The sequence below is a fragment of the Rosa rugosa genome, chromosome 3, assembly GCF_958449725.1.
Source record: "Rosa rugosa chromosome 3, drRosRugo1.1, whole genome shotgun sequence".
Lineage (NCBI taxonomy): Eukaryota > Viridiplantae > Streptophyta > Magnoliopsida > Rosales > Rosaceae > Rosa > Rosa rugosa.
In genome coordinates, this window is record NC_084822.1 from 12924718 (window position 1) to 12945330 (window position 20613).

A 20613-nucleotide genomic window follows, 5' to 3' on the forward strand; every position below is an offset into this window, starting at 1 on the left:
ACGACCTCAAAAAATGACATAGAAGAAGCAAATTTTTTTTTTTTAATGGAGCAGAAGAAGCAAAATGTATAGGCAGACCGGGTGGAGCAGAAGAAGCAAGATGCAGAGTGTTCTTCTTATTTATTTTTTGTGAATTTAACCCCTAAGGTTATTTTGGGAATTTAGCCTTCTTTGAGGTTCAAAGGCTGACAAGTAAGGCCTCATGTCGGCTCCAACTTAGCAAGTGACGTCACAAATGGAGGAAAATTTGAAATTTGGACGCAGTTGATGCAATTTGGAAGTCCAGGGATGTTTATGATTAAAAAAAAGGGAAAAATGATCAGAGATCAAACTGATGTTTGCCCCAAAATTTTAGGGAGTAAACTGAATTTAGTCCAAAACAAAAAATTGTTGAATTATGATGAAGATATTGTTGTGAAATTGCACTTAAAATTCAAATTATATATAGACACTAATTTGAGAGATGAATAATAACACTAATTTGATTACAAGTGAATCAAGGACGCTCTAGATTTTATTGTTGATGGACCTCGGCTAAGACCTCATAATCTCACTATAGGTGCTTTGACGACTTTGTGGGGTGAAATTACATTAGTGGTTTTACAACTTTTATCCATCTCACCGTGGGTGAATGATAAGCTTGTTTGGCGTTCCTCTAGTAATGGTAAGTTGATAACTACTCTAGCCTAGAACTTTTTGCACAAACACCAACCCCCGGCTCCTTGGGCGAAATGGGTTTGGAACTCTTGTTTTCGTTCCCGTAATTCTATTGTGCTTTGGAAACTAATGAACTAATCCATGGTAAGCTGTTAACTGATGACTTGCTGACTTGCTGCAATGTCGTGGTTAATTTCACTTTTGCCTCTGCTTGTTCTCTTTGCCTTGCAAACACAGAATTTGTTACTCACCTCTTCTTTAATTGTGCTTTTGTCAAATTTGTTTCGAGTCTCTCATCAGTCTCATGGCTTTAACAACTTGGAACAACTATTTTTATCTTCAGTGTAATTTCAACACTCAAATTCAGAATTTATGGTGAATAATGATCGGAGCAGTCTTCTATGAAATCTGGTATGCTATAAATATTCTTCGCTTTCATGATAGAAGGTTCTCTACTTCTTCCATTGTTCACATGATTTGTTTGTAGCTTAGAGATATAAATATGCCTAGCAAGTGCACCATTTTGAAGACGCTAACTGATCTATGTATATTCGATCTCTCGATGTGAATGGTCATTTTTGTCATGCCCCAAAAGTCATTGAGGTTAATTGGCAAGCTCCTCTACTTTCACAGGTGGAAGTCAACACCAATGGAGCTGCTCATGGTTGTCCAGGTCCCGTATGTTTCAGAGGTATTTTTCATGATCACTTAGAACGCTCCTTGGAATGTTATGCATGGCCGTTGAGTTTTGCTACAGCGTTAGAGGCTGAGCTTCATGCCATTTGTCATGCAATTAATATCACATGTGAGAAAATATGACACTCACTTTGGATTGAATGCAACTCTTTGTTGGTTGTTCATTTTCTCACTTCGACTTTCGCAGTTGTCCCTTGGAAACTCACTATTCTTTGGCATAATCGTCATACTCTCTTATCTCGAATGCAAGTTTGTATATCATATTGAGTCGTAAGAGTTTAGGGGATACTTTCAAAATAACTCTCGACGGTAGAATCCAGGCTATTAAGGAAGAATCGCAGCAATTCCCCAATCCTAATGAAGTAGTTCCTCTGGAATCCAATGAACAACAAGCAACCAAGTTGCTGACAAATTGGCTTATGTTAGTGTTTCGTGGTGGGATACTTGTCATCAAGCCACTCTATTGCCGAAATATGTCCCGTTTCTTGGAATTTCGGTTTGTTTGATTCATTTTTTTCTTTCTTCAATAAATTTGGTGTTATTTAAAAAAAAAATCAAGGAGGCCTCTAACCAATACAAGGAAACCAGCCCACATATAACACCACCCCAAACCGCAAAACCTTCTTCTTCTTCAAGAAAAAGCTTTGCAAAACCACCCAACTTGTTCGAGAACTCAGACGCTCACTGAAAATGGAATTCATTCCCGAAGAAGGCACACACAACCACGCCGACGCCTCCACTCTAATCCTGGTCTGTTCGATTTGGGTCTGTTTGGTTTCTTAAAAAGTCACAACCTTGAAAAAAAAAAAAAATGGGAAACTTAAAAGTTTCAATTTTTGATTTCAGCCGGCGCTGTCGATCGGAAATGTGGGCCAGCTCGCCGTGGATCTCTTAGTGGCGTCGACGATGGCGGAGAGAGTCGGGTTTCTGGATAGTCCGTATGTCCTTCCATGTGTTGGCAACGATGCATATGGGCCTGTTCCTCAAGGCCACCTTGCTCTTCCTCTTGAAGGTCCTCGTTCTCTTTGCTTCTCCTTCTTACTTAGCTTTTGTTATTTTGCATTTTTTGAATGGAATGAAATGAATGAAATTTGGGTTCTGTAGCTTATGAATCGGCTTCTAATGGAATGGCTTTAATAGATTTTTTTTTAGTTTGATTATAGTTCTGAAGTTTGAGATGGTAATTCTAAGCAGGGTAGGATGATTGAGTTTGCTAAGAAGTTGGCTGATTATGTTGCTGCGAGCGGGAAGAAGCATGTGATTGTGCTTTCGAGCTTGGACTTTGGGAGGTGGCAGAGAATTGATATGTCAAGGTATAGATAGCGTTAATCTTGTCTTCTGTTATATTGTTTGAATGGTTCAAGTTCCTTTTATGCATTTCATGCAGCTTGGTTATAGTAGTTCGTAATCTTTGAATGCAGAATCTAGGGAGGGTGTTTGTATAGAAACATAGCTGATATGTTGAAGAAAACTCTATAGTCTGGGAAAAATTTTGGTACTTGATAGAAAACTTTGTGAGATTCATAAGCATTCAACCCTCTGTTTAGGCACTTAAATGAGAAACACTATCAAATACAATTATTACAGAAAACTTGGTCTCTTATGTTTGCCTTTACTTCACTTTCAGAGGTGAATTTTGATCTAGCAAACATTATGGAACATTTACAATCAAAAGTAGCAACAAAACTGTGTGCTTTTAATACGTATGGAACCATGAAACTGTTGTGAAAACAAAACATCATACATTCTTAAACATCAGTGACTGCTCTTCAAAGAAATGAAGCAGTTCTGAACTCTGTTTCGTGGAAATGATCTGGCGGTAAAGCCAATTCATTTGCATTTTGATTTTGATTTTTTGATTTTTAAATCTTTTTTATTTTATTTTAAATTGATTTGTCTTTCGTTTACCAGTGGTTCCCAGATGCATTACCTGTCTAGCAGCAATGCCGATGGAACAGATGATTACTGTGAACAGCTTGGGTGGAAAAGACTTCAGGATTATAACCCCAGTCAGAGGTCATGGAAGTATCTTAACACATTAGCTGATGGTAATGCCATGCCAGAGGACAGCTTACCTTTTGAAGGTGAATTGGAAGAAGAAGAATATTACTACCCAAGCTTGCCTTTTGCAGCTCTCTTTTCTTCCTTCAAGGTATTCTTTTTGAATTATACCCAATAATGAAATGAGCGGACCCAGACCAGAATTATTCCTGTAAGTAATTAGGGTGTTGCTACCACTTGAAATACAGAAATTCCATGTATTATTTCCCTGCTGAACACCCTATCAATATATTGGAATTACTGTGCTCACCTCTACTCATTGGGATCAATTCTTGCTGAACTTCTCTCACCCACAGCCACAGCCACACATGAAAAGTGAAAACCATAGATCATAAGACTGTTTAGCTTTACAAGCTAGAATTTTCAGATAATATTGAATTTTTTATCTAGGTTTGCTTTTACTGAATCAGGCAAAAGGATCGAAGGTCACCTGTTTATTATGCTACTGCTCAGAAGGAGACAACACACCTGATGCTTTCCATTTGGCTGAAGCAGCATGCAAACTTCTGGGTGTGAGTCCCAGTAATTTCCATGGTTAGTTTCTTTTAATTTCCGTGCTTAAGTTTACTAACTAGGTGCTTCTGTTTAAGAGGAGTTTGGTCCCTCATACCCAACTTGCCTCTTCAATTTTGTTTCGTTAGTCTCTCTTTTTAAAGTAAACAACTACAAGTATAAAAAAGAAAGAGAGGCTCCTGGAAATTCCCATAAGCTTACGTATGTTTCATTCCCTGTTGTATTGGTGTGCCTGTTGTCGTTTTCATGGATTTTTTTTATTCATATATTTTGTTTAGATGTCATATGTAAGAACACTTTTGCATTAGTTTTAACAAGATTTATGTTCTTCAAAATTAAGTCCTTTTCACCAATTGCATGGCCGGCAGTACCTCCATTAGAGATAATGTGTGTCTATGGGTGAGTCTGCAGATGCACACACGGTTGCTGACATGTATATGTGTTGGTGCTTTATTGCATCTGCAGTCTTGACTGCGGATTAATACAATGTGCCTATAAGTTCTTCATCTCTTTTATGTACTTCCAGAGTGCCAAGAGGATATTGATATTAGCAATACATGATCTGTTCATTTTCATATCTTGTTCCCTTTTTCTTTTTTTGAATTGTATAGATTAGAATCATTAGGTATCTTGTATTAGAATGGTTAGGCATAGGCATGATTTCAAACCCAATCCATGTATAGCGTGCCTCAAATGGTTGATGGGGTGCATAACGATAAGCCAAAAGGGTGAGATGGGTGCCATGCTTACCCCTAAGAATTGTTTCCATTAGATTTTTTGTGTTTCTACAGGTTTAGAGCCCTGATATGGTGAATCTTGCTTTGAAGTTAGAGGTTTTAAATATCTTTTGCTAATTTGCTTTGTGCAGGCAACACTGATAATTGGCTTATTCCAATTTCTTGGAAGACTGTGTATGGACCACCCGCAGACATGTCTCTTTTTTAAGCAGGTATAGGATTCCTCTGATCTGAGGTAAGTTCCGCAGGGATTCAGTACCTACTACCTCATTTAAGCTTCTTAGCCTGACTTCTTCTATTGGAAGATATTGATAACCTATTCTAATCTAATTAGTCTTTAATACTCTTGATCAAGTGTAGTTGTGGACCGTCTAAAGCTGTGGTTTACTTTCCTACTTTGGTTTCTTTACTTTTGTATAAATACCTCCAAGATGGAGAGAAAAAATCAGAGAACTGAATCAAGTTTATCAATTTCAACTTCTCTTTTTCAGCAGAATCTAAATGGGTTGAGAAACTGAAGACGTACATCCATTCAAATAAACCACTAAAAACTAAAATATTCTATGAAGGCATATTTCTTCCATCCTGTTCAGCTGAGCACTGTTATAGTATTAAATTCTTAATTTGAATACCTTCTGTAATTCTTTTATAGAAGATTCTTCATAACCAGGCTAGGTAAGGGATGCTAATCTTGCTTCTGTCTTAACATTGTGCTTTAAAACTCTGGAACTTACGAAATGGTTGTCTAAGTTTGGTGTCACAGACATTTTCAATCAATTCTAACACGTAGAACACTAATACCAACATTGTACCAAAACCTTAAAGCTGCTTGTTAGCTAATCATAATTAGAACTTTTCCTGATTGGTTACTATTAGAGTATTTGGTCTAAATGACCTATGCTACCTACTTGGCATGTGATGTATATGAGTCTGTTGTACATCATGGAATAAAGTGGTTATGTAAAAAATAAGGCTAAAAGATAATCTAGGTGTGACATTACTTGCACTATCGCTTTGCATTGAAGTACAATAAGACTTTATTTTAATAACATGGATATGGTTGGTTCTGATATCAGTAATTTCTAATACATTTATTTCAAGCTAGAAATGTAGTACAGGTTAAACCAGTTTTACAATTGTTTGTAGGTGTTCTTTAAGGTCTCACTTATCAGGACTTCCAATTTTTTAACTGATTATAACGCGTGCATCTTAGAATTTGATGACTAGAGCTGCAGAGAACTCTTGTTTCAATTTTCTAGGAGCAGTAATCGTTTGCAGACTTTTGTAGGTACACTGGAGGCGTATTTTCTTGGACTAGTAATTGAAGGCGTTTTCAAAGGCTGACAAGATCTGGGCAGATCGGAGGTCATTACCTGTTCAGAAGCTCAATTTAGTTTCACCTCCAGCAATGTCGTTTTGTAATGCCTTGTTCCTCATTATCGGCTGTGAATACATAGATGGGATTCATGAGCCAAGATATATATCTCGTGTTAGCTTATTCAGTGTAGTTGTGCTGTCCCCAGCTGACAGTGATGTATGGCATTAGGTAGCACTTCTTTAATTGGCAATTTGTCATTTGACAGAAATCTCTTATTAGTATTTGTATTTTTCACATTGCCAATATAAAATAGCAAAGAGAGAAAAGAATTTAACACATTGAAAATATTGGTATCATTTCATCATGCACGTTCAAATAGACGTTTTAATCTTGCTTGCACTTACAAAGGAGCTTTGCATTGGATTAACACCATTTAGAACTCTCGAATTCTGCAAACGGGGATGGCAAGACCGTGGTTTGACAAACTTTTACATTCAACTCCGAGTGATATTTGTGGTACATTTAGATACAAAAATAGTCGGAACTAAAACCTAAATTTATGAAGGGGGATGCTGATACCCTCTCTGTACAAACCTTTCAGCTAAGACCATTTTGTAAGGTGTAAACTATAATTTTGGAGTAACTACCTGAACAAAAGGAGAAATATGTTGGTTTTGCAAAAAACATGACGACTAATGACATTATTACTAAGGTATATTGACATTTGAAACATAATTTGCCATTCTCCACGGAGTTTGGCTCTGTTTAGTTGGCAAATGTTGTCAAAATCCGGCGGCCGTACTATATAGCAAGGATTCTAGTTGGATAAAACTAATGCACATACCTTCAATGCATGTGCTTGATGTGATTGTATGGGCAAATATTTCCATTTGATCGATTGGAATATTTGATTATTAATAACCTTTCTGAATATTTCTTCATCACATACATTGCTGTACAAATAAGTTGATGAATATAAATCATAGAATTCAGTTTTTCTGAGTTCTTATTAATTAAGTGCACGAGTTCCTTGTATGGATCGGATTATGATTCCATCATACATGATTTGAGTTGCGAAAACTTCTGAATAGGTGTTCTCCATCCGAATTGAATTCTTTCTGGTTAAAGATAACTTCTCCAACTGAACTGAATTCTTTCAAGTAATAGATAACTTCTACTTACTATTAGATTTGAACCAATGAGTCAATGACTATCTTGAAGATGCACACATGTTCCATGTGATTGTGAATTGATATATATGATTCGATGACATGAATCTTTACTCATGATTTCATTTACTATGTATTTACTTTTATCTACCTTGTGGTACTATTGAAACGAATGATTTATTACAAAGTTGATTAACTGCTTAGAACTCTTTCATGTTTTCGAAACTAGCTAGTGTAGCTTAACTGCTTAGAACTCTTAATTTCGTGTTTTCGAAACTAACAAGTGTAGCTTCTTAGAACTCTTTCATGTTTTCGAAACTAGCAAGCGTAGCTTAACTTAACTGCTTAGAACACTTCCATGTTTTCGAAACTAACAAGTGTAGCTTAACTGCTTAGAACTCTTTCGTGTTTTCGAAACTAACAAGTGTAGCTTAACTGCTTAGAACTCTTTCGTCTCAAAAACGAAGAGTTTATCCTCAAATAGCTAGATTTCAAAATAACTCTTTAACTTAATTTCTTCACTCTATTAAATCAAAAGTACCACAAAGCAGATGGTAGATCGTTAATTCTCATGATCAGAGACTTTAAATTCTCATGTCTTCATCTTCTTCTTCTTCTGACCCATCTGACTCATCATCATCTGCACCACCAAAGCTTCCATTGAAACCAATCCCAGGCGACTATGGCTTACCCTTCTTCGGTCCCATTAAAGATCGTTACAACTATTTCTACAGCCAAGGAAAAGATGAGTTCTTCAAAACCCGAATCCAAAAATACAACTCCACAGTCTTCCGTACCAACATGCCTCCCGGCTCCTTCATCGCTTCAAACCCTAAAGTCATAGCAGTCCTCAACGCCGTGAGCTTCCCCGTTCTCTTTGACACCTCCAAAGTCGAAAAACGTAACGTCTTGGACGGCACCTACATGCCCTCCACATCCTTCACCGGCGGCTATCGCGTCTGCGCCTATCTCGACCCCTCAGAACCGAACCACTCTTCTCTCAAGCGCTTCTTCTTGTCTCTACTCGCCAGTCGCCACAACAAGTTCATCCCACTCTTCCAAAACCACTTGTCAGACCTCTTTCTCAACCTGGAAACTGAAATTTCAAAAAATGGCAAAGCAGACTTCAACACTCCGAGCGACGACATGGCCTTTAAGTTCGTGTTCTCGCTGTTCTGCGGGTCACACAATACTTCATTGGGTTCTAAAGGGCCAAGCTTGGTGGCCTTATGGCTCGCGCCACAACTGGCCCCGCAGATCACACTCGGATCGCCCAAGTTGCTGAGCTTTGCTGAAGATTTGTTGCTGCACACGTTTTCCTACCCTGCATTTCTGGTCAAATCGACCTACACGAAGCTCTACGATGCGCTTTACGAGTCGTCAGCTTCGGTTTTGGACGAGGCCGAGAATAGTTTCGGGATTCCACGAGAAGAAGCTTGCCACAACCTTTTGTTTTTGGTTTGCTTCAATGCTTTTGGTGGCATGAAGCTTTTGTTCCCTGCTTTAATCAAGTGGGTTGGATCAGCAGGAGAGGATTTGCACCGCCTGCTCCGCAATGAAATCAGGGCCGTTGTTAAGGAAAATGATGGGAATGTTACTTTCTCGGCGTTGGATAAGATGACTTTGACCAAGTCCGTGGTTTATGAGGCTTTGAGGATTGAACCTCCAGTTCCGTTCCAGTACGGGAAGGCCAAGGAGGATATCGTTGTCCATAGCCATGATGCGGCATTTGAGATTAAGAAGGGGGAAATGATTTTCGGATATCAGCCGTTCGCCACGAAAGATCCGAAGATTTTTGAGAATCCGGAGGAGTTTGTGGGGCATAGGTTTGTAGGAGAAGGTGAGAAATTGTTGAAGTATGTTTATTGGTCGAATGGTCGCGAAACTGAGGATCCAACGTTGGAGAATAAGCAGTGCGCGGGGAAGGATTTGGTGTTGCTTGTGTCGAGGTTAATGTTGGTAGAGTTTTTCCTTCGATATGACACTTGTACTGTTGATGTGACTACGGTTTCATTGGGCGCATCAGTGACATTCAAAACATTGACCAAAGCCTCCTGAATGTCATCATGGTCGATGACTTATAAATCGTACCTATTTCATTCGCAATGCCATTCACTTCTAGCATGCTTGGAGAGGTTGAGAGTTGAGCTTACTAGTTTGTCTCAAATGTAATATCACCAATACATTTGGGTGTATCTTACTTACTTGAGTGAGGTATTTTCTTTTGGTTTGAAGTTGGCTAGCTTATGGACTTTTGGATTGTATTGTGAGTCATATACTATTTTAGCTTCCTGTTTATAATAATATGGGTAAAGAAATATTCTCTGTGTCACTGTATTTTTGCATAATTTCATATGGACCAAATAATAGTGTAGTAGTAGTGGAGTCACTTGGAGTTTAAGATGGTCATAGCCTCTTCAAACTTTTATGCCGCTCATAAGATTACTTGCACTATCGCTATGCATTCAAGTAGAACTGGACTTCATGGAAATAACATGGATATGGTTGGTTCTGATCCAATACATTTATTTCAAGCTAGAAATGTAGTATAGGTTAAACCAGTTTTACAATTGTTCGTAGGTGTTCTTTAAGATCTCATTTCTCAGGACTTTTATTTTTATTCGATTATAAGGTGTGCATCTTAGAATTTGATGACTAGAGCTGCAGAGAACCCTTGTTTCAATTTTCTAGTAGCAGTAATCGTTTGCAGACTTTTGTAGGTACACTGGAGGCATTTTTTCTTGTACTAGTTATTGATGGCGTTTTCAAAGGCTGACAAAATTTGGGCAGATGGGAGGTCATTACCTGTTCAGAAGCTCAATTTAGTGTCACCTCCAGCAATGTCGTTTTGTAATCCCTTGTTCCTCATTATCGGCTTTGAATACACAGATGGGATCATGAGCCAAGATATATCATAGTGTTAGCTTATTCAGTGTAGTTGTGCCGTCCCCAACTGACAGTGATGTATGGCATTAGGTAGCACTTCTTTATTTGGCAATTTGTCATTTGACAGAAATCTCATATTTAATTACTTTACTGATATGCCAAGTGAGATGGCCTCAAATCAGAATTCACCTGGACCCTTCTTAATTTATTAGGAATTATGATATTGCTCGTTGGTCACATTGTCGGTATAAAATTCTAAGATAACTAAAGCCAACCTTTAGAAAAAAAAGAAAGAAAAAAAAATTACTAAAGCCATTTTTTTTGTTTGTATTTTTTACATTGCGATTATAAAATAGCAAAGAGAAAAAAGAATTTAACACATTGAAAATATTGGTATCATTTTCATCATGCACGTTCAAATAAATGTTCTAATCTTGCTTGGCACTTACAAAGGAGCTTTGCATTGGATTGACACTTTTTAGAACTCTCGAAATTTTCTGCAAACGGGGATGACATGACCGTGGTTTGACAAACATTTACATTCAACTCGAGTGATATTTGTGGTACATTTATATACAAAATTGGTCGGAACTAAAATCTAAATTTATGGAGGGGGATGCTGATACCCTCCCTGTACAAACCTATCAGCTGAGACCATTTTATAAAGTGTAAACTATAATTTTGGGCTTCGTTTGGTTCTCGAAAGGGAAATCAATTCCCTTGTCTTTCCCATAGGGAAGGGAAACTAAAGTTCATGTCAGGTTTCCTTTCCTCTGTTTGGTAAAGCAAGGAAAGTATTCAGGAAAGACCATTTGATTTCTCTTCCGGTGTTTGGTTGCTGCAGGAAAGGAAAGTAAAAATATATCAATCTTTCAATAATACCCTTGTATTTTAAAATAAAAACAACATCATAAAAATTCAATAGTACATCAATTTTTTATGCAAGAGAGGGTATTGTTGTCTAAAACTTTTGTAATGAATGCTGGGAAATGGGAAGGGAAAATCAATCTCATAGGGTTTGAGTGGAATGAATTTCCCCCCTACTTTCCCCTCAAAAGTATTTCTGGAGTTTGTGGTTACCAAACAAAAGAAAGTCATTACTTTCCTTTCCTGAGTCCTCAATTTTGCGAACCAAACGAGGTCTTGGAGTAACTACCTAAACAAAAGGAGAAATATGCTGGTTTTGCGAAAAACATGACCACTAATACATTATTACCAAGGTATATTGACATTTGAAACATAATTTGCCATTCTCCAAGGAGTTTGGCTCTGTTTAGTGGGCAAATGTTCTCAAAATCCGGCGGCCGTACTATGGCTAGGATTCTAGTAGGATAAATGATGTAGGACGAGAATGGGTCTGGTTTAGACAGATTTATGCCAAAGTATGTCATTTTAATTATCCGATTCGGGATTTAATATTTTTAGGCTAGTTTTCCGGCTAAACCAGACCCATTCTCGTCCTACATCATTCCTGACGCAGTCGGAAGTAACGGGGTTTACAAGCGATAAACCCTAAAAGACGTAGTTCTGGAGTCCACCAGAGAAATAGAGAAAAAATCTCTAGATTTTATGAAATTTGATATGATAAACTGATGCTAGTACAAAGCATAATGGTGCTTATATAGGCATCCAAAACCCTAAATCATAATCTATCAAGAAATCCTAAAGAATCCAAATTAAAAGGAAACTAAAACCTAATAATAAAAGAATCCTAAAACAATTTCAAAACTAGCCTAAAAATATTAAATTCCGAATCAGATAATTAAAATGACATATTTTGGCATAAATCTGTTAGGGCTCACCAAAGTGAGTCTTGAAGATCTCGTCGTTCCCATTCTGGAAATGTATCATGCGTCTTAAACGGACATTCTGGCCAAAAGTTGATCAAATCTGATTCACAATCAAAACCTGACTTTTTGCACGAGTAATCCGAAAAGTCCAAAACCAAATTTTCTTGGATATTGCAGCAGCTAGTAATCTCATTATGCGTGAATTACCTATTTTCCAATCACTCTTCTTGATTCCACGCCGCTTCTTTATTTTTCTAGTTTTCCGGCTAAACCAGACCCATTCTCGTCCCACATCAATAAAACTAGTACACATACCTTCAATGCATGTGCTTGATGTGATTGTATGGGCAAATATCTCAATTTGATTGGAATATTTGATGATTAATAACCTTTCTGAATATTTCTCCATCACATACATTATTGTACAATAAAGTTGATGAACACATATAAATCACGGAATTCAGTTTCTCTGAGTTATTAATTAAGTGCACGAGTTTTTTTTTTTTTTTTTTTTTTTAAAAGAGGATAAAAGGGTTTCACTCCTGCCCCCATGGTAACAAGTGCACGAGTTACTTGTGTGGATTATGATTTCATCATACATGATTGAGTTGTGAAAACTTCTGAATAGGTGTTCACCATTTGAACTGAATTCTTTCTGGTTAAAGATAACTTCTCCAACTGAACTGAATTCTTTCTCGTTAAAGATAACTTCTACTTACTACTATTAGATTTGAACCAATGACTATCTTAGCTCGAAGATACACACATATTCCATGTGATTGTGAGTTGATATGATTCGATGCCAAGAATCTTTACTTATGATTTCATTTACTCTGTACTCTGTACTATCCATTTACTCTGTACTTAGTGTTTTCTGCTGGGATTTTTGGTCTTTGCACTTATTGAATTTCTCATTATGCATATACAAAAGTAAAATGAGATTTTTACTGTTGAATGAACAATACTACAATGATTTTCTGAATTTTTCCCCAAACAGATAGACATAAAAAAAATAAAAAAATATAAAAAATAAAAAATCTCGCTATACGCTTCTGGATATACCCAAGACCAAGTATCTCTTTTTTCGGGAAGCTTCTGTTTACACCGACCTCCACTGTTAGACCCAAATTCCTAATCGTGCCGCTACTAATTCTTCCGTGTGATGTAGGACGAGAATGGGTCTGGCTTAGCCGGAAAATTAGAAAAATAAAGAAGCGGCGTGAAATCAAGAAGAGTGATTGGAAAATAGGTAATTCACGCATAATAAGATTACTAGCTGCTGCAATATCCAAGAAAATTTGGTTTTGGACTTTTCGGATTACTCGTGCAAAAAGTTAGATTTTGATTGTGAATCAGATTTGATCAACTTTTGGCCAGAATGTCCGTTTGAGACGCATGATACCTTTCCAGAATGGAAACGATGAGATCTTCAAGACTCACTTTAGTGAACCCTAACAGATTTATGCCAAAATATGTCATTTTAATTATCCGATTCGGGATTTAATATTTTTAGGCTAGTTTTGAAATTGTTCTTTATGTTTTCTAGTTGTATTAGGTTTATGCTATGTGCCCTATATAAAGCACCTCTTAGATTGTAATTTTCATTCAAGTTATCAATAAAAAAAACAAATATTAGAGAAGTTTCTCTATGTTTCTTATTGCTGTGCTCGTAATTGCTAATGGATTCTAGCTCATCTCATATGGCTTTTGACGCTTGACGGAGCCTCTTACTATTGTGTTCACGCTTCCCGCATCATTTGGTATCAGAGCGGGTATCGCCCGCTCCTTAGCAGACGACGATCCAAGGGAGAAGTTCACTACCACCAACTTCAACGACACTGGTTGTAGAGTATCTATCAAAGAAATTTTCGTTGAAGAGGAACATGCCAAGGGATTTGCCCTAGGACAACCTCATCAATCCAAAAAAAAAAAAGAAAAAAAAAAGAGAAAAAAAGAAGAAACATGGAACGTTGGATATTCACAACGCCAGATTACGACGACTTCCGAACTACATGTATCATCAAAGACAAGGTATGCTCTGTAATAATTGACAGTGGTCTACAAGAGAACTTTGTAGCAAACAAAGTTGTGGATTATTTTCAATTACCGACAGTGAAGCTGAGGGATTCATACTGGATTCCATTTGAAGAGGATGAATATGCACAAGTAACAGAGGTTTGTAAAGTTCCTATCTCTATGGGAAAATTTTATAAAAAAGAGATTACTTGTCATGTGATTGACATGGACGACACTGATGTGCTTTTTGGAAGAGCATGGCATAAAAGCGTCAAAGGTGGTTGTTGCAAAGACAACACATATTTATTTTGGTGGGAGTCGCACAAAATTAAAATCAAGCCTGGAAGGAAGAACATCAAGAATGACCATCCTGAGGTGTGTGAAAAGGAACATGAAGAAGCCACTTTGAAGATTGAAGAGAAACTCATTAAGGACAAGGAAGCTGATTCATTCATCACATCGATATCCATGTCATGCATGCCTAATTGTGTTCAAGATCAACCTAAGGAGAAGTCAATGGCCATTCCTTTTCAAGTGGAGGAGTTCAAGTTTCAAGATGCTTATTCTAAACTTGTTTACGGTATTGGATTCATGGTGATGCCTTTTAATTTCGAGAATATTGAAGTTGATGGCTTATCATGTTTTATTCCTACTAATGATCGAGCTACATACAAGAGGAACTCGAGGTCGAGTTCTTTTCAAGTGGAGGAGACTGATGTAGGACGAAATTTTAGCCAATTTCAACAAAAAATCCCGAAAAGAAAGAAGCGTCTTCACATTAAGAAGAATAATTTGAATATTGAAAATTGGTATTCAAATAGGCTTCTTAATGATGAAATTAATCATAAATTACTCTTTTGGATATATCGGGATTCTCGAGCAAAATCGTGATTGGGATTCCAAGCGTAATATTTTTTAGTATCTAGGATTCTATTTCTGATTTTTATTTAATCAGGTTTAATTCGGTTTCCTAGTTTTAGTCTACAATAAATTGTTCTTTATATTTTCTAGTTGTATTAGGTTTATGCTATGTGCCCTATATAAGGCACCTCTTAGAGTGTAATTTTCATTCAAGTTATCAATAAAAAAACCAAATATTAGAGAAGTTTCTCTATGTTTCTTACAGCTATGCCCGTAATTGCTAGTGGATTCTAACTTATCTCATATGGCTTTTGATGCTTGATGGAGCCTCTTACTATCGTGTTCACGCTTCCAGCATCACCGTGTCTTCTACAGCTGTATAAGCGAGATTGAGAGAGTTTGGTTCATTGCTTTTGATCTTTGAATTTGGATTTTCTTTCTTTGTTTCTGCTCATTATTTCCTCTAATTTCAGGTGAGAGGGTTGGATTCGTTTGTTGGTTGTGTATTCTGTGTTTTTTCGATGTGTGATTTTGTGATAGGCTTCTGATGCAGTTTTCGACTTTTCGTTGGGTCTTTTATCAAGGCCATGTTCTTCTTTCTGAAATCATATCTTATTTTTAATCCGATTGATCTTTGTTACGATTTTGTCAATTATGACAGTTACTTTGATCTATGAATGTTTAGTCGAAAATTTTAGCTTAGTAATTTGGTTGAAAATTTCAAATTTTGATCCAAACACTTTTGTTTTGGTTCCTTTGATTATAAATATAACTAGCTATTACGTACCTGGAATGTTTGAAAGTTTTCTCAATAATTCTAGATTAGTAGGATATAGCCCAGCATATGGCTGATGGCTACTGGTTAGATAAAAAAAAAGTCTACCTCCTGGTACTATTGAAACGAATGATTTATTACAAAGTTGATTACGTTACGTATTGTTTGGAAATAACAAATTAGCTAACTACTTACAACTCTTTCGTGTACTAAAAACCAGTTTCATGTTACGTTACGCTACTGAAAACCAGTTTCATGTTTTCGAAAATAACAAATGTTTCATCTCAAAAACGAATAGTTTATCCTCAAATAGCTAGATTTCATTAACTTGATTTGTTGACTCTATTAAATCAAAGGGTGAGACTATTTCCACCCTATCAAAACACACCTTACAATTAAATTTTTATCATGAAATTTTCAATTTCACCCTCAAATAATTTTAAAAAGAAAAAAAGATATTACCATTGAAAATGTGAAATCGGAAATGAAAAAAGAAAAAGAAAATTAGCACACCATCAACCCCATGCCTTCTAGTTTCTTTTTACTCTTTTTTTTTTTTTTTTTCCTCTTCTCTATTTTCTCCCTTTATCAACTACTATGACATAGAATCAAACACGAGTCATATATATATATATATATATATATATATATATATTTTAATTGTAAATAAGGGATGAGGCTATATCAGCTCCTCGGAAGTAGACGATTTAGGGAGCGAGTCCCACCCTCAAACCCAAAGGTGAAGGGTCTACTACACCATAACATGGTCAAGATTAGGCGCCTTCATAAGACTATCACATCCCTGGAAGATGGCCAAGAGACTCTTTCAGATCAAGCTTCTATTGCGACTTGCATTGTCAATCACTTTAAACGCTCCTTCACAAGCGATCCTTCTCTCATCGATACGGGTTTGGTTGAGAGAGTCATATGAAGTAGAACAAAATAATACTAACCAACAATGCTTTTCACTTATTGCTATAGCTTGAAAATTTCGTCTAATTATTTGTTTGGTTGGCTAGCAATGAAGAAGCTAAGATGATAATTCTTTTTTTTTTTTTGTATAGAAAGCTGTTATGATAATTAATAATTAGGATGTCTGTTGGGTAAAGTTTTAATTAAAACAAAATTGATTTCTCATTTTCATTATTTTCTGTTAATAATTGTTGTTAAGGATAATTTTGGAATTTTAAAGAAAAAAATTTGTTATAGGGTGAACAGAGTATTTAGTAGGGTGGAAATAAACGCACCATACCACAAAGCAGATGGTAGATGGCTCTCAGTGATCAAGGACTTTAATTTCTTTGTCATTCCTCTTGGCCCCTAGCAACCTAAACAAGTCACATGGCTATAAAAAAATACCACACGAGAATATGATGTCAACCAGGTTCAATAAGTCTAGTATAAATATATCTATATGATTCTACTATATACTACTCAATTTGATAACAATGTCTTCATATTCTTCTTCTTCTTCTAACCCATCTAACTCATCATCATCTGCACCACCAAAGCTTCCATTGAAACCAATCCCAGACGACTATGGCTTACCCTTCTTCGGTGCCATCAAAGATCGTTACAACTATTTCTACAACCAAGGAAAAGATGAGTTCTTCAAAACCCGAATCCAGAAGTACAACTCCACAGTCTTCCGTACCAATATGCCACCCGGCCCCTTCATCGCTTCAAACCCTAAAGTCATTGCAGTCCTCGATGCCGTGAGCTTCCCTGTTCTCTTCGACACCTCCAAAGTCGAAAAACGTAATGTTTTGGACGGCACCTACATGCCTTCTACATCCTTCACCGGCGGCTATCGCGTCTGCGCCTATCTCAACCCCTCAGAACCGAACCATGCTTCTCTCAAGCGCTTCTTCTTGTCTCTACTCGCCAGTCGCCACCACAAGTTCATCCCACTTTTCCAAAACCACTTGTCCAACCTCTTTCTCAACCTGGAAACTGAAATTTCAAAAATTGGCAAAGCAGACTTCAACACCTCGAGCGATGATATGTCCTTTAATTTCGTTTTCTCGCTGTTCTGTGGATCAGAAAGTACTTCATTGGCTTCCAAAGGGCCGAACCTGGTGGTCGTATGGCTAACGCCGCAACTTGCACCACAAATCACACTTGGGTTGCCCAAGTTGCTGAGCTTTGCCGAAGATTTGTTGCTGCACACGTTTTCCTACCCTGCATTTTTGGTCAAATCGACCTACAAGAAGCTCTACGATGCGTTTTACTAGTCGTCGGCTTCGGTTTTGGATGAGGCTGAGAATAGTTTTGGGATTCCGAGAGACGAAGCTTGCCACAACCTTTTATTTTTGGCTTGCTTCAATGCTTTTGGAGGCATGAAGCTTTTGTTCCCTACTTTAATCAAGTGGGTTGGATCCGCAGGAGAGGATTTGCACCGCCAGCTCCGAAATGAAATCAGGGCCGTTGTTAAGGAAAATGATGGGAATGTTACTTTCTCGGCGTTGGATAAGATGACTTTGACCAAGTCCGTGGTTTATGAGGCTTTGAGGATTGAACCTCCGGTTCCGTTCCAGTACAGGAAGGCCAAGGAGGACATGGTGGTCCATAGCCATGATGCAGCATTTGAGATCAAGAAAAGGGAAATGATCTTCGGATATCAACCATTCGCCACGAAGGATCCGAAGATTTTTGTGAATCCGGTAGAGTTTGTGGGGCATAGGTTTGTAGGAGATGGTGAGAAACTGTTGAAGTATGTTTGTTGGTCAAATGGTTGCGAGACTGATTATCCAACGGTGGAGAATAAGCAGTGTGCCGGGAAGGATTTGGTGTTGCTTGTTGTGAAATTTTAATTAAAACTTGCAAGCGCACGAATCGTCGTTAGTATAGTGTGCAAGTACGAGGTCGTTCCAACTGAGGATTGATAATCAATTTAAATCCTAACCTAATTAATCCAAACAAAAAAAACACATAAACAATCAAACTAAAGAAGATATGGTTTTAAGGTTTTCGACTAAACAAATAATGTGAAAATTAAAGAAAGAAAGAAAGAAACAAATAATGATAAAACCAAGGGTTTCGAAATCAACCACTAACAATCCTATTTATGTTTCAATGTAATTAACAAATTCTTTTGTTTCTTTTGATGACAATTCCCGTATCTAAGTCCAGGTACGGCACTTAGACCATAGCTTTCCTTAAGTGTATGATTCTCTCCAGGTACGGCAGAGGTCGTATATCCTAACATGCAGTTTATCCAGGTACGGCATAAATTTAACACTTGGGACTCATTACGTACTAGAAAACAAGAGAATCATGCAAACCATTACTTCAGGTACGACAATAATGTAATTCACAACTCTTAATCACAAGAAGCTAATTTGAATTATATTGCAGGTACGCCTCAAATTCATCTTCTAATTACTAGATGCAAAGCCCTAAGGTGATCAATCAAAGAACTTAAACATAAAGCATCAATTTAAATAGTGACTAAGAATTCATCATAAAGAAACTATAAATCCATCAATAAATCATCAAAGTACATAAACAATCATGATAGGGCATTATCCTGACCCAAGAAAAAGGTTTAGCAAAAGATAACTAAATAAAACATATGAAAAACATAAAAAGAATGGAAGGGGAAAAGAAGGGAAAGATGGATGAGTCGTCTCTGCTCCTTAGGCGTCTACATTGTGCTCCCGAGACTCTCTTCTCATGTAAATTCGTGCTCCCTTAAATAGGGAAGATTTCTGCTCTTATTTGACTTCATGTTTCCTTGTAAGACTCGGATTTGGATTTCTTTCTTCATTTGGAATGGGAAAACCTTTAAATATCTCTTGTAGAAGTAGTAATAATCTCATCATTGAATCCTCATCTGAATTAACTTCCTTGAAACATTAGGATTGACCATCTTGTGCCACGAAACTTGAGTTCTCCACGAATGGTTGTAAATTCCGGAGTAGATTTCTTGTCCGACCTATTTTCACTCAAATAATCATAACTTTCTCCATAAGTATCGAAATCGAGATCCGTAAAATTCTACAGAAATTAGACATCCGTAGCTTTCCATGCATATAAGGCTCATTGTCTGATTCGATCCGAGTAACTCCCAGTAATTCGGTGAAGTTGGGTGTTCTGCACAGACAGATTCTGGGACCTGGGCGTCTTTCAATCCTAGTTAGCTCATTTTAACTTCTTTTCTTCTCTTTATGAGACAAACCTACAAAAACACTATAACAACATAAATGACTCGAAATAAGGAGGAATAAGCATAAATACTAAGATTAAGAGGCATAGAAATATAGGAAAATATGAGCACATCATTGCTTGTGTCTAGGTTAATGTTGGTAGAGTTTTTCCTTCGGTATGACACTTGTACCATTGATGTGACTACAGTTTCATCGGGTACTTCAGTGACGTTCAGAACATTGACCAAAGCCTCCTGAATGTCATCATGGTCGATGACTTATAAATCGTGCCTATTTCGTTCTCAATGCCATTCACTTCTAGCATGCTTGGAGGGGTTGAGAGTTGAGCTTACTAGTTTGTCTCAAATGTAATAACCGATACATTAGGGTGTATCTTACATTAGTTGATCGAGGTATTTTCTTTTGGTTTGAAGTTGGCTAGCTTATGGACTTTTGGATATATTGTAAGACATATACTATTTTAGCCTGTTTGTAATAATATTGTAAAGACGTATTCTCTGTGTCACTGTATTTTTGCATAATTTCATATGGACCAAAAAATAGTGTAGCAGTAGTGGAGTTACATTGGATTTTAAGATGATCATAGCCTCTTCAAATTTTTATGTCGCTCATAATTAAGATGAATTTTTTTTTTCGTGCGAAATTTGAAAGCCAAAATGGAGGACGTCACAACTTAGCAAGTGAAGTCACAAATGGAGGGAAATTTGAAATTTGGACGCGGCTGATGCAATTTGAAAGCCCAGGGATGTTCATGATTAAAAAAAGAAGAAGACCAAACTGATGTTTGCCCCAAAGTATTAGGGAGTAAACTGAATATAGTCCAAAACAAAAGGGAAAAATGCACCAACAGTGTGCGGACACTTTGAGGATTGTCAATGTGATACCTAAACTTTAAAACTTATCAATGTGATACCTGGACTTATATTTTCTTATCAACATAGTACCTATGTTAACTTTCTGTCACT

General features: G+C 37.0%; 2 protein-coding genes and 1 pseudogene across 3 annotated transcripts; all 3 read left to right on the plus strand.

Moving 5' to 3' along the window:
• The first annotated feature begins 1659 nt into the window (after nucleotides 1-1659).
• LOC133736787 (uncharacterized) lies at nucleotides 1660-6327 on the plus strand. Its single transcript, XM_062164386.1, has 8 exons — nucleotides 1660-2103; nucleotides 2200-2365; nucleotides 2458-2504; nucleotides 2545-2666; nucleotides 3265-3505; nucleotides 3825-3948; nucleotides 4796-4899; nucleotides 5943-6327. Exons 1-7 carry the CDS (start codon nucleotides 2044-2046, stop codon nucleotides 4870-4872), a joined length of 837 nt encoding a protein of 278 aa, XP_062020370.1. The 5' UTR covers nucleotides 1660-2043; the 3' UTR covers nucleotides 4873-4899; nucleotides 5943-6327.
• Nucleotides 6328-7621: 1294 nt separating this feature from the next.
• On the plus strand, nucleotides 7622-10233 carry LOC133736785 (allene oxide synthase 1, chloroplastic-like). Of its 2 annotated transcripts, XR_009859723.1 has the most exons (2): nucleotides 7622-9365; nucleotides 9862-10233. XR_009859723.1 is itself a non-coding variant. In XM_062164383.1 (1 exon), the coding sequence occupies exon 1, from the start codon at nucleotides 7746-7748 to the stop codon at nucleotides 9207-9209; it is 1464 nt and encodes a 487-aa protein (XP_062020367.1). In that variant the 5' UTR covers nucleotides 7622-7745; the 3' UTR covers nucleotides 9210-9483. The 2 variants fall into 2 exon arrangements, 1 of the variants encoding a protein (XP_062020367.1); XM_062164383.1 differs by lacking the exon at nucleotides 9862-10233 and having other exon boundaries at nucleotides 7622-9483.
• A 6616-nt stretch (nucleotides 10234-16849) lies between these two features.
• On the plus strand, nucleotides 16850-19159 carry LOC133739908 (allene oxide synthase 1, chloroplastic-like; annotated as a pseudogene).
• Nucleotides 19160-20613: the final 1454 nt, after the last annotated feature.